The 17774-nt window shown below is 37.0% G+C and overlaps 1 protein-coding gene across 1 annotated transcript; it reads left to right on the top strand.

The window, feature by feature from the left end:
- Nucleotides 1–1261: 1261 nt before the first annotated feature.
- Nucleotides 1262–6105, top strand: LOC115926731 (deleted in malignant brain tumors 1 protein-like). Its single transcript, XM_030991942.1, has 4 exons — nt 1262–1480; nt 1797–1871; nt 3206–3529; nt 5497–6105. Exons 2-4 carry the CDS (start codon nt 1826–1828, stop codon nt 5826–5828), a joined length of 702 nt encoding a protein of 233 aa, XP_030847802.1. The 5' UTR covers nt 1262–1480; nt 1797–1825; the 3' UTR covers nt 5829–6105.
- The last annotated feature ends 11669 nt before the right edge of the window (nt 6106–17774 follow it).

Raw genomic sequence — 17774 nt, 5'->3', positions numbered from 1 at the left:
TCCTCCTCTTTCATTTGATACTACTCGCATAATGCATATTTCACGCATGAGTGATTAAAATGAATTTGAAGAGAGGAAACCAAAAAGTCATTTGGCGGACGGTATCTGAATTTCAACGAGAAAAATCACGTTTCCAGAAAGTTGAGTATCTGCCCTTCCATATGACACCTCAATCGGGAAAATGACAAAGTTCTGTTTGTTTAAAGTATTGCTTGTATTTCCATAATTTTATCAAACGAATTCGTTTTCACTGGCTGCCTGCAGTAGCAACAAGCAAAATTGACAAAAGACTTAACTCCGCTTCGTTGACAATCAGCCATGCATAATGTCTTTCGACTACGGCTGATTGTCAACGAAACGGAGTTAAGTCTTTTGTTAATTCCGTTTGTTGCTACGGCAGTCAGCCAGTGAAAACGAATTTGTTTAATACAATATGGAAATGCAAGCACTACTTTAAACAAACAGAACTCTGTTATTCCTATTTTATTTTTCCTGATTGAGGTGTCATAGGAAAGGGTACATACTCAACTTTCTGGAAATGTGATTTTCTCTTTGAAATTAAGATACCGTCCGCCAAATGACTTTTTGGTTTCCTCTCTTCAAATTAATTTTAATCACTCATGCGTGAAATATGCATTATACGAGTAGTATCAAATGAAAGAGGAGGATCTAAGCTTTACAAATATGTGTGATTTGTCAATTATAATTGTGACTAAGTAATGATAAAACATCGATAATTCTCGATCTCGTTTTTTCTGGGACGCACTGTATATGTGTATGTGTTTCAGCTCACGCTCAGGGGTCTACAAACATGGCCGATGAAGTGTTGCATACGGAGGATAATCATTGCCAGCCGATTCTTGTAAATGGTGAATTGATGCCCACAGTGCCAGAATACATGCCCTCGTTTCCCGCCGTATTGAAGGGTATTAAACGACATTTCGTTTGCAAGTTAGCTGGTGAGTTTTAGGTTTATAGTGATGATCATAACAGTTATGATATGTCAGTCCAACTTGTAGATTGATTTAAAATATCATAACTCTTGAACAATAATGATGATTATACAATTTAGAACCTATCAACCACTAAAATGTATGCATGAGTTAGAAAATTGAGACATTTCTGAGGTCAGAGAGGAGTCAATGTCGAAATATTTTCAGACGTAGAAATATGCAATAGTATATAAAGGATAGGCGTTAAGAATCATGATCTTTTCACACAGTCATGCTCACACAGGAAGTGGGTGATTTCGGTGCAAATGGAAATTGTCAAAGATTGTCCAAGGCACTGCCGCCGAAAGCATGGAAGGCCCATTATTAATAATTATGTACGAGTACGAGTACGTTTAAGCACCCCCTTCCTTCCTTCCTCGCTTACCACCATCCCCATATCATATTGCTTTAAGAATTAACTACTACACAACACGCCACAACGAAGTACACAACGGAATCCACCACGACACATCCTACCACAACTACTCGTAAGAAAACTTCATTTATTTTTTTGTCGCTCTTTTCTCTCTTTGTTCTCTCTCTATCTCCCTCCCTCCCTCCCTCCCACCTCACTCCGTCTCTCCCTCTCTCCCCCTCTCCCCCTTATCTTTCTTCCTCTTTGTCCCTCTCTCTCTTTCTCTTCATGTATCCTTTCTTGTACAACGTAATGTGTTGCACTAATCTGTTTTTCTCAAAAATCTAATCTTCACAAAGTAGAAATTAACATCTTTATTTTTGTTATCTCACGAAATCTAAATGTCTTCAGGTGTATCATAAGGTGTTTATATCATATTTCTTCTTCAGAATCAACTACAACACAAGACGCCACAACGATGTCCACCACGGAATCCACCACCTCACATTATACCACAACTACTCGTAAGAAAACTTCATTTACACCATCTCGATCTATGGTTGGGGCCTTGGGGCGGGGCGTGGGCATTTCCGTTGCCACTTGAACTAGCTGTGTCGATGCGAGTATCACTAAGCGACAGTTCCCCTAGGGAGGTGTCGCCCTTCAGCGCTGGTATTGGCTCGGTAGAATGGTGTTATAATGTGCCACGCCCTTCACGCCATTTTCCGGCAAAGAAATGATAACGCGTCCCGGAAAGAAACGCAACATTGACTTCCTTTAGCCATTTCTTCTTCTCTTCTCTATCCTTTTATATCGTCTATGACGTATATTTTCTAACTTTCTAGATTTTTTTCTCTGCTGGAAAACGACATATCTATTGTCTTGAAAAGACAGCATTTTTACCAAAAGATGACGTGGCAAATCCTTCATTTGGGGGCCGTCTCGATGGGCACGTTCAATTTGTGGGTTTTCCGTACCGAAATATCTCCTGAGATAATCTTTTGGGACATCCATAGCATTCTCATTGGGGCAATAAGGTACTCCGACAATCTAAAGTTGTTTCTCCGAGAAAAACGTTCCAGTTTATTTTCAGCTAACTCTGCCATCTGCAGACGGGTTTCATGGGTCAAAATGTGGGCTTCTAAGTCATTCCCCTTTATTCCCCTTCTTCTTTTATGTGTATGTTTTTTGTATGTTTTTTCTGAAACCCCCCCCCCCCCTTTTGAGTTTTTTTTGCCAATGGCTGACCTACAAAAGATGACCTTACCCCCCCCCCCCCCAACGGAACGGAATGTCAAATTTTCAAATTTCGAGACCCAAAAAAATTAAAAAAATTATCCTCTTACCAACCCCCCCCCCCCCCCCCTCTCCCACTGAGCGACTTTTCGGCCGGTTTTCACATTTTTGGGAGCAAAATAATAAAACTGAGTCGATTTTAAACTAACCCCCCCCCCCCCCCCCCCTTGAAAAAAATCCTGCGTACGCCACTGAGTACGAGCATCTTGGAAGGCTAGAGCTTCCTCAAAATTAGAAAGCATTGAACGAATGTCAGAAATTCCTTTCCGAACAAATATTGTACTTCAAAGTTTGAAGGGGCCGGGTTGGTTGGAGTGTCGGAAGATGCGAGCTGACAGGGATCTGTCCCGATAGTCCCAGTTGAGGTCCCGCTTCGAAGGTTGAGCGGGATGATTTGCTTTTTTGCCAAGTAGCTAAGCGTGCGAATAAGGGAGCTCCCGAAAATCACGTCACTCTTTATAGCGACTATCGTAACGCAACATCCTTACGGGTAAAATGGGTGACTATTTTGGGACAGTCTCATACTAGAGGTCTTATTCCTTCGTTCTATTTATTATGAAAGATCAAATTGAGGGAGAAATCCGGCTGGTTGACGGTTACAGCTCAGACGAAGGCAGGGTTGAGATCTTCCATGAAGGACAATGGGGGACAGTCTGTGATGACAGTTGGGATGACTCTGATGCGAGGGTAGTTTGTCGACAGCTTGGATACTCAGGCAATGTTGGTGTAGCCAGGAGTCGTGCAACATACGGACAGGGATCTGGCCCGATATACCTCGATGATGTCGGCTGTTCGGGAAAGGAATCCAGGTTGACTGATTGCAGTAATGGCGGATGGGGCAACCAAAACTGCGATCATTCTGAAGATGCTGGAGTTTACTGTGGAGGTAGGTTGCAACCATTCATACTTAGGATATTTACAGTGCCTTTTCTTGTAGATACAAAGAACCCCTGTTCGTAGATACATGTACATTTTTCCAACGTGTAGGCGAACTTATCATTCCAATATTTTGTGTAAATATCTTCAACACTGATGCAGAGAGCTCCTAATATCTTCATGGGGACTTCTTCTTCGACTTAAAGAGAAGTTGAGTTCTGGGAATAGGTGAAAAATAATTTGTGAGCGTTATCATTGTCATTATGCAAGTGTAGAAGAACATCAGATAACAATTAATGTTCCCTGAAAAGCATGGCTCTTCAAATGTCTTAATATTCTAAATATGGCATATAACAGCATAAAAATCGGGACGGATTTTTACGCCACATGTTCGTGCAGTTCCATATACGTATTTCTGTGTACAGTGTTTGTAACTTTACCGAGACTGGGCCAAATTTTTTATCATTTTAATGACTCAAGAACCTTGCAGTACACACCATATTTACATATGCTAGATCATTAACCTTTTCTGATCGATTCCACACCGTTTCTTTCACAATGCAATCGCATGACCAGAACTCAACTTAATCTTTAATCGCACACTTTGTCTAAACTAGAACCAGAGCATTTTTTTTTTTTTGGGGGGGGGGGGGGGGGCAGAAAAACATTATTTATTTTTCACTTCTTATGCTTTTGTAATAAAGTCGCAACCTTTTTCTCATGACAAAATGTGGTCCTTGAACCTAAAAAGAAAAATTGATACAAGTTTTTAGGAGGCATCAGACATCCCATACCGAAGAAAATTTTGTCTGTTTTTATATTATTTGTGTGTGTTAAAGTAATGTTCAGTCTCATTACTTTCTACTGGCAAAGATTTTAGATTGAGGTACATGGCATGAAGTCGACCCGGCTTTCGAGTTAGTTTTGGGGACTCTCGGGGCTAACCCGACGACTATACGGTCGAACTTTTGACCCTTTTTTGGCAATGAGGGGTGAAATCATACGGGTAAAATAGGGTTACTGTTTTGGGAGAGTCTCATACTATACAGTGCGTCCCAGAAAAAACGAAACAGAGAATTATCGATGTTTTATCATAACTTAGTCACAATTATAATTAATAAATGACACATAATTTGGAAAGCTTAGATCCTTCTCTTTCGTTTGATGCAACTCCTTTGATGCATATTTCACGCATGAGTGATAACAAATGAATTTGAAGAGAGGAAACCAAAAAGTCATTGGGCGGACGGTATTTGAATTTCAAAGAGAAAAATCACATTTCTGAAAAGTTGAGTTACTGCTCTTTTCTATGACACCTCAATCAGGAAAAATGAGCAAGGAATGACAAAGTTCTGTTTGTTTAAAGTAGTGCTTGCATTTCCATAATTTTATCAAACGAATTCGTTTTCACTGGCTGCTTGCCGTAGCAACTAGCAGAGTTGACAAAAGACTTAACTCCGTTTCGTTGACAATCAGCCATGCATAATGTCTTTCGACTACGGCTGATTGTCAACGAAACGGAGTTAAGTTTTTTGTTAATTCCGTTTGTTGCTACGTACGGCAGGCAGCCAGTGAAAACAAATTCGTTTAATAAAATTATGGAAATGCAATCAATACTTGAAACAAATAGAACTTTGTTATTCCTAGCTAATTTTTCCTGACTGAGGTGTCATATGGAAGGGCAGATACTCAACTTTCTGGAAATGTGATTTTCTCTTTGAAATGTAGATTCCGTCCGCCAAATGACTCTTTGTTTTCCTCTCTTCAAATTCATTTTAATCACTCATGCGTGAAATATGCAACATATGAGTTGCATCAAATGAAAGAGGAAGATCTAAGTTTTACAGATATGTGTCATTTATTAATTATAAATTAATTGTGATTAAGTTATAATAAAACATCGATAATTCTCGTTTTCGTTTTTTTCTGTTACGCACTGTATAGAGGTCTTATTCCTTCGTTTTATTGTTTTGAAAGATAAAATTGAGGGAAAAATCCGGCTGGTTGACGGTTACAGTTCAGACGAAGGCAGGGTTGAGATCAGCTTCCATGAAGGTCAATGGGGGACAGTCTGTGATGACGGTTGGGATGACTCTGATGCGAGGGTAGTTTGTCGACAGCTTGGATACTCAGGCAATGTTGGTGTAGCCAGGAGTGGTGCAACATACGGACAGGGATCTGGCCCGATATACCTCGATGATGTCGGCTGTTCGGGAAATGAATCCAGGTTGACTGATTGCAGTAATGGCGGATGGGGCAACCACTACTGCGGACACGCTGAAGATGCTGGAGTTGACTGCTCGATCTGAGTGATGTGATATTTTAGAACCCTCTTTCGTAGATTAATGTACATTCATCCACTGTAAAGGTGAACTAGTATTGTTCCAATGGTAAGTATAACAAAATAAAAAATAAAAATCTTTTGAGATTCCGATATCTTTAATGAAAAATTCTTCTTGGACGGATACGCATAAACTCTAGGTAAACATTTTGTAGTCGATAAGTTTAATTCAAATATTCAGTCTTTGGGCCAGGTCATGAATATATTGAGAAAAGTCTTGAAGATAATGAATATGTATATATATCATGTGACAGATGAAGATTTTTTTTTTTTGAGGGGGGGGGGGGGGAATAAATGGCAACCAGCGCTTATTCACTGAGCTCTGTGTTATTATTATCTTTGATAAGTTTTTTTTCTTATCTGTCTGTAAATAATAAGATTTTAACTTATTAATAAGCCAGTTCACGGTTGCAGTCTGAGCATGAGCAGATAAAGGTCATTGCAGAACAAATTTTGAAATTAACGGAGACGAAATACTGGATTCGTGCTCATGAAAGTTATGTAACATTATACGTTCATGCACATTCAGTGCACTCCATGATACACAGGTGGAAGTATTCTTTGAAAAGGGGAAACAAAGGCTATTTCTATAGCACCTCCATCGCTGTAGGAGTGATTATTTCAAAATGTACAAAGTGGGACCTCTTCATGGTTTTAAGATCTGTGGATATTCGGGGTCATTGCAGTAATGTGCTAACCGTGAACTGGTCTAATTGTGTATATGTCGGGGACCCCACTGGAAATAAGCTTTCATGGGTTTGTTCAAGCTGACTTAATTTTTATCTGTTATTCTTACATATTGTTGTATGTTGAGGCTTGGCGAATAAAATCAATCAATCAATAAGATATGTCATTTTTTTAAACGCCGAGGTTTTTCGATGTCATAAAAGTGGGGGGTTCGATCAACTACACAAAGTGTGCCTACAAATTTAAGAAAAATTGCGTTGTAAATATTGCTGGTAGAATATTTAATTTCGGACTTTTACAATCTCTCGCTCTCCAGCACTGTGTATATACCGGCATTAGCTGCCCTGCTGTAGATAAACTTATGCCGATGTGAACTCATCTTAAAGGAAGAATGCTTGAAAGTCACATTTCTACGTATTGCAGCATATATTTTCTAGAATATAGGCTAATGCTGAAGTTATCGGGGTTGTTTTAGAGGAACGATGAAAATGATACGTTCTTATCTTGTTCATGTTATGTCTTGTTGAGGTTTTACTTTTAATTGATATGCTCCTTTTATATTCTGTTTAGATTTCCAATATGAAATTAATGGAACCATGTAAACCACGAGATACGAACCGAAATTTTCAGACATTGTTAGTAACAAGTCTGTATGCATGATATAAACTCCTTGAAGTGGTAGGCTATTATCATGTTTGCTCAAATACTTGCAATCCTGTCCATACTCATAAATAAGAGTTTCATATTTTGGCCACACAAGAGCATGAAACATTATAATAGCCCAATGTCAATATGTACGGAATTTGAATGCAGTCTCGTAAAATTTTGAGAATGCATGAACAGCAGAAGCTATCGAATTATTTACCTAAGTAAGTAAACCGATTAGAGACACTTGTATAAAAAATCACTATCAATTGTTTGTTAATCATATACGCTACTTGTACATAATATTTCAGTATAATTATATTAATAACTTATTTTATTCAAATGTGTTGTTCATAGGTGTTACTGACGATGACGAAGATCTAATCTTCTGATACACTTTACGGTGTGAACATAAATATACCTTCATCAGTTTATTTAAATGTTTGAGTGGGATTCTTTTAAATATATATATGTTTACTGTAGAGTGCAAAATACGTATCTGTATTTGGAATATTCATTTAATTATAATGAACATAAATGAATTCCTAGTATTCTAATAGTCAGATGATAGGGTATGTTATAGTGCTTTCGTATGGATGATATAGGCCTCGATGTGCTCAGCATCGGTCAAGACTACATTTCATTTAGAAATATGACTTTCGTTGCAAAACGTTTTCCTTTACTCTAATTCCTGCTTTGCTGTTGGTTGCTGTGAAATTATTAAAATTAAGCTGTTTTTACAGTATGTGTTACACCTAACAAGAGAGAATCCATTGTTATGATTGTGCATTATGTTTTGAAACCAAATAATGCTATATGCGGTTGGAAGAAGGTTGGGAAAGTGGGACGATTTCCAAACAGTAGTTTGTTCTGTATGTCCATGGGCTAATGGCTTTATCAAAATATTCAATGAACTTTTAATGTCTTTCTGTGAAGAAACATTCAAAACATAGACACAGAACATACACACTAAATAAATAAAAAGTAGTGATAGAGCAAGTTTGGTTAATGCTCACCAATGTACTCTGATTATCGACATTATGTTCTCGGTATTCATTCTGTTACATAATTCATTTAGGCAAACAGTGCAAATCTAAATATTGTTTAACAGTCAAAGTATTGGGGTTTTAATCATTTCCACTGAATCTACTACCTTACGGCCGCCTCCCCCAAATGAAACGGTTATTTCTCAGCATTGGTAACAAATAGAAATGAGATGAGCAGAATGATCACCATGGAGATCAGGAGTGCAATGAATCGTGTACGACAAACATATCATCATTATATATTCGATGAGCCGTTGCATAAAAACACCTCTATTTTATTCATTTCTACTATTTTTAGGATAAGTGGGCGATCATGAAATGATGAATGCATTGATGAGAAAGCGCAAGCAAGTAATAATGTACGCATAGTGATGTGTATCAATTATTCAAAAACAATTTCCGCCACTCAAGGCCAATATGTAATGCTAAAAAGCGAATATAACAAAAAAAGAGGGAACAAAATTTAGAGAAAATAGTCTCTATAATTGACGACGTCACTAGATCATTAAAAAAAAATCGCATGACAACTATCATGCTCGACTCGAGTGTAAGCTAGACTTGCAATTGAGCTGAAAAAAAAAGAAGAAGAAAATGGCCTCCAATAAGAGGAAGACCCAAGAGAAGAGGAAAACCCACGAAAAATAGAAAAAGAAAAGTAAAAAGAAAAAGGAGAATAATTTTTTTTAAAGGAGAACAAGAATAAGAAGAAGACAAATAGTAACTAGACATTGAATTCGTCGTGGAGACGAATTAGTTGACCTGCCGCTTTGATCGAGACATATATAACACATGGAGAAACTCAATGGGAGATTTGGTGTTAACAAAATGTCACCCTCCATTCATACACCTATGTACACGCTCATTTAGTAATCAAGGATGTAGAAACAGTAGAAATGATTGTGCTGACTATTGTTTGGTACAACCCTGTTACCATTAAATTAATAGGGACTTTTAGATTCTGCACGACGAGAACGTTGGACTGCCCTTTTAAGGCAATGTGACGTCACTGCCAGTGCCTTAAAAGGGCAGTCCACGTAATCGTCGTGCAGAATCTAAAAGTCCCTAATGATAGGAGTAGGCGAACAAACAACAAAATAACACGTCGTTCGTTAAGTTAAATTTCTGTTTGTACGAGTATGCCGGATCGTAGAGAGTAGCATGAAAAGTGATGTTGGCGGTCGAGAATCATGAGGAGAAAATGTGCAGATGAGAGATAAAGTATCGATGGAGATTAGTGAGAACCAAGAGGCGCAGTAGGTCCATGATCGGACCAGGGATCACATATCCCTGATCGGACCATGATATCAAAAGGCTAGACCGTATGTTTAGATTTACGACCCAGCCTAGTGCATGTATCATGGTTTAATAAGGGAGGTGATCACCTCCCTGGTTTAACGGCGGCTTGGGTGGGTTGGTGATAAGGCTAATGAGTAGAAGGAGCGTATTAATATTCATAAATTAATGATACACGCCAATAAAACTAAAACAACAACAATAACGCGTATCCTAACCAGAGGAATTGTGTTGAGAGAGAGAGAGAGAGAGAGAGAGCTAGAGCAACGGAAGGAAAAAGGTAAAAAATACGGCGGAGATGTGGCAAGTGTTCCTCGCGTTGATTGGTTACTTGAGATGGGCCTGTCTCCCTACACAGACCTTCCTGATCAGGGGGCGTGTTAGCTGCGGAATCCGAGGCATATTGGATATCAACCCGTGAAAATTGGCGTTAATTTCCGGGTGTTTCAGTAGACGTGTTCATCGTTTCTCATTTCGCTGTCCAAACAGAGTTAGGAAAAATTAAATAAACAGACTATTTGTAATACTGGATCTTTTATTCACGTTTTTTTAAACTTCCTTTTGAGGAGTCCGGGAATAAAGACAACTAAACTGTAGTGTTCTTGGATTTTTGCTTCACGTTTTCACTACTTGCTGCTTGTTGTCTTCTGAGAGTTTACTTTATTAGAGATGTAAAGACAACCTCGCAATAAAGAAAATACAATCTATTAACATTTGCTCGACTGGATTTCATCGAATAAATTGGATATCTTTTCCATCGGTCAAAATGGTGAGTCCTCGCCTTTATTTATTTAATTACAAACATATGCATTAAATTATTGATGGCAAATATGATGCTAGCAGTATCTGTAGGGCCACGTAAAGAGAGAAACGGCACAATTTTAAAGATGATCCTTGATAAAGTAATAATTGGAATGTAGGGGGTATAAACCCATGTCTCTAAATGCTTTTTTTTCATTCTTCTTTTGGATGCCCCTTTTAGGTGCCCTTTTTCCCTAAAACAGATGCCTATTTTGTTGGTGTCTCCACTCTGAAAGATGCTCCGCCACCCCTGCAAAAATGAGGACATATTTTCTCAATGAATGAAAGGAAAATGATTGTATCAGCTATTACTTTCATCAGAAAAATAGCTGAACATACATGTGCCTGTTATGAGTGATACAAGTGCGATATCAATTTAAGAAAATGTTTAAAAGATCGTGGATATACATTGACTATTTTTATTTTCCCGTTTAAGTTGTTACACTCGTTAAATATTCGTATGATACTTTTACTTCAGGTAGGAGTCGAAAATATCACCTTGTCTGTTATATTAAGAATATCCAAAGTTCATGATATTTGTAATAGGTCACTATGACCAATTAAATTGATTCCTGTGAAGTGCCTCGATGTGAATTATTGTATCTCAATAGTCAGAATTCAAATTGGATACATTAGTTGTTGCTAAGTAGGACAAACATTATGGCTTGCCCTACCTCACAATACGTAATAATTATATTCAATTCGCTATCTGAATGTAAGGGAGTTTACAGATAGCACATGGTACAAATGACCCCAAATATCCACAGATCTTTTACACATGGAGAAGTTCCACTTTGAGCATCTTAGAATGATAAATACCAAAGTCCTAGATGTGCTTCATGAATACCTTTTGTTTGCCCTCTTGAAAAGAATACTTCCACCTGTGTATCTTAGAATGTACCGTTGGTGCATAAATGAATAATGTTACATAACTTTCATGAGCGAATATCCAGTATTTATCTCTGTGGGTTTAACCTTTTTGGTACATATGACCTTTATCTGCTCATGCTCAGACTGCAACCATAAACTGGCTTATTGAAATACAATTATTCGTAAAAGGTGAATTTCATGATTCGTATCGAGGCACTTCAGTTTAATTGGGTCACATTACAAAAATGGCCTATTTAAAGGGACTAAGGTCTTGAAGATGAATATCTATTTACACGATTAAAATATCTGCAGGGAAGGAGAGTTTATTGTCCTGAATAGCAACACATCACATGTAGCCTTTGTATTCGTATGTACATGTACGTCAGTCTTCTGTCAGGTAACTGTGCTGCATTTATCAGTATTATTTAACATTTTGAACATCGAACTTCGAGCCTATAGTCAACTAATATGAAGCCTTTTTCCATTTCTTTTAATCACATGTAAAGGACAAAGATCTCACACGAGGCGTAATCCTTGTTTTCCTGACATGTGTATTCTTCGGTACGTATGATTCTGGTCAACGATGATTTATTATTATCATTATTATTATTTTCATTATTATAACATTGATAGTAGTAGTAGTAGTAGTAGTAGTAGCAGCAGAAGTAGTGGTATTCAACATAAATACAATGAAATATAGATAATGACATTATTAATCACATTTTGTCGTATTATTTTGTATTTATTTATTTATTCATTTATTTGGCGCTTTCAATTACATTTTTAAAAAAAACACATACAAATGAGCAGGGAGATGATATAGAAGGTGTGGAATAAAGCCGCTCTCCTTTGACACCATGCTCCAAGCAGCCGAAAGGTTATGCGCTAATCTGCAACTGTTGACCAGGTGTTGAGATAAAAGAGCTCATGAAATATCAGGATATCTCAGCAAAATGTTCGCTGTCCTTTTCAATGATTTCTTATCAATTGTTGAATGTGTAATGAGTTGAACAAGCGAACACAAACTTTTGTAATTTTATACCTTTTTTCCAACTTCAAAAATACAAAAAGCACGCGAAAGCACGCGAAAGCACGCATTAGCAAACTTACAGTTATCGAAGAGTGTAAATCATGGACTAAAATGACGGGACATTAAAGGTAAATACCAGTATTGGAAACGCCCCAATTTCAAAAAATGAAATGGAAGCTCTTATTACCAATCATGTGAAAGAATATGTTTCGAATAATACATGATGATAACAAAATTGCTGAGAAACCCCCTACTAATCGATATATTTGGTAAATTAGTTTATCTATTGGTGTGTGAGAGATAAAAACGCATGTGTGCGTAGTCCCATATACATCTTTCTGTGTACAGTGCTTGTAACTTTATGAAGACTGGGCCAAATTTCTTATAATTTTTTGATGATTCCAAAACCTTGCAGTAGGCCTACATCTATGCTAGATGATCAACCTTTTCTGATCGATTTAACAACGTTTCTTTCACAATGCAATCGCATGACCATAACTGGTCTTTACCTTTAAAATATGCGAAAATAATCGGATTATCCTAAAATATCGATGTTTTTTTTTGTCAGGATCTAATATTTCTTTTACTAGGTATAGCACACCAAAAATAAGTACAACAAACACATGTTATTCGATGATTGCAAATGATCAAGCTTTATGAAAGCTTCAAAAAACAAAAAATAGAATTGAAATCGGTCAATGCGTTGTGATTTTATACCATTTTTTTTATATCGCAAAATTACCGAAAAACCTGCCAGAAATGGTCAAATTGGCAAAAATGGCAAAATTCGACAAAGTCGACAACTTAATTCATCACTTTCTCGGACACAAATAATAAATTAAATTATCAGACACTAAAATATCATCTTTGTGGTAAAAAATACAAAAAAGAAAATTCATATATCTATTACCGTTTTGAAAACAGAAGCAAAAAAAATAAGTCATTTTTGCCATTTTTGCGAATCTGCAGATATGAAAAAGGTGTGAAAATAACTAATTAATATGCGCATAATTATGTAATCAAATCAAAACCGAACATGATACATCAATGAAACCTATGTATATCAGACAGGTATGGAAATAAAAAATTATGAATATTCATCAAATATGCAAATTAGGTCATTTAAGTTAATTATATATATATATATATATATATATATAGGAAAGTTAAACTATTCATTTTGTTGACATTTTTTAAAATCATATATTTATAAATCATATTTAGTCTACACCAAATATTAACATTAAATTCCAAATATTTTTGCAATGCCAATAAAATATGGCGATGTAAATTACTTGGATCACCGTCACAGCTATTTCCTCATATGTTTCACAATTTATTCAGCAAAACCAAACAAATGATAAGAATTTGAAGACTTTCAGCTACATCACATTATAGTTTTTTTGTTTTAAATATCAGATTTGAGGATTTATGACGATTTTCCGAGAAACCAGTCAATTCAACAGGCCATTAAATTTCACAAGGACTGAAATAAAAAAAAAAAAAAAAAAAAAGTTTGGTGACCCCAGTACAGTTGTGGCTCCCTTGAGTGTAAATAAAAAATTGATTCAATGAGTAAAACATGAGGATATTGCATTTTTGTAGGGAAGTTTTATACATTGAAGTGCATTTTCACCACGCAGATAAACAGTCAATGGGCGATCAGCGGGCCATGTCACACATAGCCTCTTGTCGATGGCCCTCGATCGCGATGTTGGAGTCCGTAAATTCTGGCGAGCGAAGCGAGTCAGAGAAACCGAGCGCGAGCGAGGGCCTCTTGACAAGTGATCTGAATTATATATTCATGAGACCCGATTTTCTACTGAATTATGCATATCTAGACCGCAGCGATTGTGTGTGTGTGTGTTTCGGGATTGCCCAACTAGGCTAGTCTGCAAACACAGACCCTAATTTGACACTTTATCAAAAAATCATTGTGCCTTGAGAGAAGCCTAGCCCAGGTACCTACTGGTACCTACTGGTTGAACTAATATAGGTCAGAAGCAGCTATAGTATATGGCCTATGGTAGTCTTATAGTGCAGACTCTCTTTTACGACTGACCAGGGTTTGTGGTTGCAGACTACAACTAGGCGGCCAGTAGCTCTTCTCTGATTGGATGACTTTCACCGACTTCTCTAGGGTCGGAATATTCGCCAAACAAAGTAAAACATAAGAAATTCAGATCACTTGTCAAGAGGCCCTCGCTCGCGCTCGGTTTCTGTGACTTGCTTCGCTCGCCAGAATTTACGGACTCCAACAACGCGAGGGCCTTTGACAAGAGGCTATGTCACACATGGCTGAAAAGACAATATTCTAATTATTAATTTAACATATTTCCCACATGCCTATAACAATGAAACTACACAGAATTGTAGTTAAAGGTATGCTCTAAAGATATGTGAAATAAAAATTTAAAAATATTGTTCAGTTTTTTTTAAAATAAATTTACGAAAATTGCTATTTCTACCAACTGACTGCTGTTTTGTGTGTGTATGTACATGGGGCGGACTGTGTGCACAGGCAGGTGATGATGATCACCCTACTTTTACCAACTCTGGCACACAAATTATAGATTACTATAGATTAGAGTACTACTATAGAGTACTAAATTTGAAAAATTGTTTGATGCACTATTTCCAATACAATCCCCATATAAAGTTTATAATTTACACGTAAATTGTGTCGGTTAATACCACGAGAGATTTATATTTATTACTTTGAATTATCTTCTGGTTCGTATATCTCGTTCAAAGCCTCTCTCGTTTCTTCGAATGAGAAGACGGGCACTCGTTGTTCGGACGGATTAGGGCTGAACTACACCTTACCAATGTTTATCGAATGTAAGATGAAACTGCATCCTAATGGCAGCATGGTACAGACTATTCCAAAGCTCATCCCATATTCATCTGCGGAAGCTGCTTGTCCAAGAAGGAAGAGTAAACTGGGGATCCCACCCGGACACAGAGTGTGCAAATTTCCAGGTAAGTCGTTATTTGCCTGCTATAAAGATGATAACGCATATAATCTGTTCTCCTGTTCAATTCTTTAGAAAATGTAATAGTGTAAATCCTTGCCAAAAGTGTCATAAGATTCGATATATAATAATTATGTTGGAGACCATTTTAAAGACACTGGCAACAAAGGTGGAGAGTCTATCCAAAAGCAGTCGGGTTTTATAGCCAGAGGAGCAGCCGAAAGCCCCCCCCCCCTCCCCCCAACAAGATGGTTTGACTTCATCCAGTCCGTGACACACCTTCGCCAAGAAAAGGCAGTAATGTCATTGGACATCACAAAACACGAAAGACTGTCAAAAGCTTAACAACTTTTGTTTTTGTTTTAATTCCTGAGGTGAGGGTGTTGTTAACTTTACTAATCCCTAGTCGAACAGGTGTAGATGGTTACATAATCCTTTACAATGAGTGCTACATAACATGTTCCGGCGACGATCGATCTACGATTTCTCTAAGTTCAACCAGGGAGTTGGGATTTCCCGGTTCAACCTACTGTAGTATACATCCCCATGCATGTACCTAACCCTAACCCTAACCCTAAACCTCACAAAAAACCTTATTGCGACACACGCCATAATAGCACAACTTTGGCAAAAGGAAAACTGGAGCAAATATTTGATAATCAAATTGCAGGGTCCGGTACGGGATAAATTCGAGAACCAGCAGAATTTCAGAATGGCATAATTATTCGTTCATGTCATTACAAAAAGATATTTGACAATAACTTGTACATAAACACGGCTGCGATACCTTATAGTTAACCTTACAAGTAATATACAACAAATTCTTGAACATGTTTAGGCTAATTTCGGTCAGCGCGCCGAGCCGCTACCCGACTTAAGCCATTGCATTAGAGCAATTTGGAGTTATTAGTATTAAAATCTAGTAGCGTGAAGTAAAAACATTATTTTTGTAGTAGATTTTGGTCATCGGGTACTTGGATGTTTTGTTTATGATTTTTTTATTCAGGAGCATGTCACTGTTCACAACACTTTCTGTCGACAAAGTTCGGCACGAGGGCTTGAAGTGTAGATATTGTTGTGATGTTCGGCTCTAGGGGTTTCTGACAACGCATTTCCGGCGGACATTTTTGTCATTTTGTGCATGTGTGTTTTTAATGCACAAAATTGCTATTCTACTTTGAAAAGTTTTGATGCATGGAGAATGCAAGATGAAATCGTCCTAACGGATTATTTTGTTTTTGGGAGGGGGCCCAGTGTGTGCTAAACCAGACGGTTTACAGTTATGTTTGAAGCGATAAAAACCTATGCATTCGATGGAGATACTCTTTTTATGACGTTCTGAAACCAGGCGATCAATAAATAATTCAGTTTATTTTATTCATATATTTGCAGTTTTATTTTACAGGGTAGCATTGTCAGTTACAAAACTGCTTTCTTCAATGGCTCTTTTGGCCTAGATTAAAATGTATACAATATTGAAATGAAAGAAATATCAATTGCTAAATTTCTATTCAAGTGTAGTTTCCTAAAAACGTTTGAAGTCGATCATAGTTGAAAAGCAATTTGTTAATCAGACAACGTTGATTATAAAAACTATGTCGGAAGGCATTACAACCAATATCAAAATAATGTATTATTTTGTGGGGATGTGAGCGAATAATCGGTTCAGGTTACTGTACTTCCATATCTTGATTGGTCTGCCTGCCTATTCACAAATAATATAATGTATCCCGTCCTCCAGCATGATATCAAGAACGAGCAACACTTTAATATATTAAATTCATTTGCTGATGTTTAGTACGTTTAGCATGTGGTTGTCTTAGCAACACAACATGGCGAACAGATCACATCGGCAGAAAGATGATGATACGCTCCAGTGATTCGAAACTTAATCTTATTGTTGGATTATTAATCAGCCAAGTAGTCTGTTTACCATCATTATTAGCACACCTTGTCAACAAGAGGTTTTGAAACATGATCAATATAAATCAATTAGATTAACAGTGATGATATGTAAGATACTACTACAACGTTCACTACTACTACTACTACTACTACTACTACTACTACTAATAATAATAATAATAATAATAATAATGAACGATTACAATACGTCATTCCTATTAAAATTGACAGTGCTGTCGCAATTGTGAAAAATATTGTATATTTGTGTATTATTTCAAATGAAACATAACAGTACAAAATCTACGTCAATAATAGCAGTACTAGTAATATAAAGCAGCAGCAGCGGTAGTAGTAATAGTAGTAGTAGTAGTAGTAGTAGTAGTAGTAGTAGTAGTAGTAGTAGTAGTAGTAGTTGTAGTAGTAGTAGTGGTAGTATTACTATCATTATAATGGTAATTATTATTATTGTTACTGCTATTAATAGTAGTATGAGTAGTAGTCGTCGTAGTAGAATACAGTAATACTTTATATTTGTCAAGGGTATAGAGGTTGTTGCAGAAATAAATGTATTCCTAAACAATCGACAATCGCTGAGCTATAGTTCATTGTCCTGCCTCCTCTTTTTTCTACAGATTGTGGCGAAAATACCTGTCAAAACGGCT

This window comes from Strongylocentrotus purpuratus, unplaced genomic scaffold (assembly GCF_000002235.5).
Source record: "Strongylocentrotus purpuratus isolate Spur 01 unplaced genomic scaffold, Spur_5.0 spur5_contig_845, whole genome shotgun sequence".
Lineage (NCBI taxonomy): Eukaryota > Metazoa > Echinodermata > Echinoidea > Camarodonta > Strongylocentrotidae > Strongylocentrotus > Strongylocentrotus purpuratus.
This window is presented reverse-complemented; position numbering and strand designations above follow the sequence as displayed.

Excerpts from the sequence above, each read along its gene's own strand:
- LOC115926731 (XM_030991942.1), top strand. The coding sequence starts at position 1,826 with ATGTCCACCACGGAATCCACCACCTCACATTATACCACAACTACTC. Across the intron at positions 1,872-3,205 it reads ACATTATACCACAACTACTC|ATCAAATTGAGGGAGAAATC; the intron begins GTAAGAAAACTT and ends TTATTATGAAAG. Across the intron at positions 3,530-5,496 it reads TGCTGGAGTTTACTGTGGAG|ATAAAATTGAGGGAAAAATC; the intron begins GTAGGTTGCAAC and ends TTGTTTTGAAAG.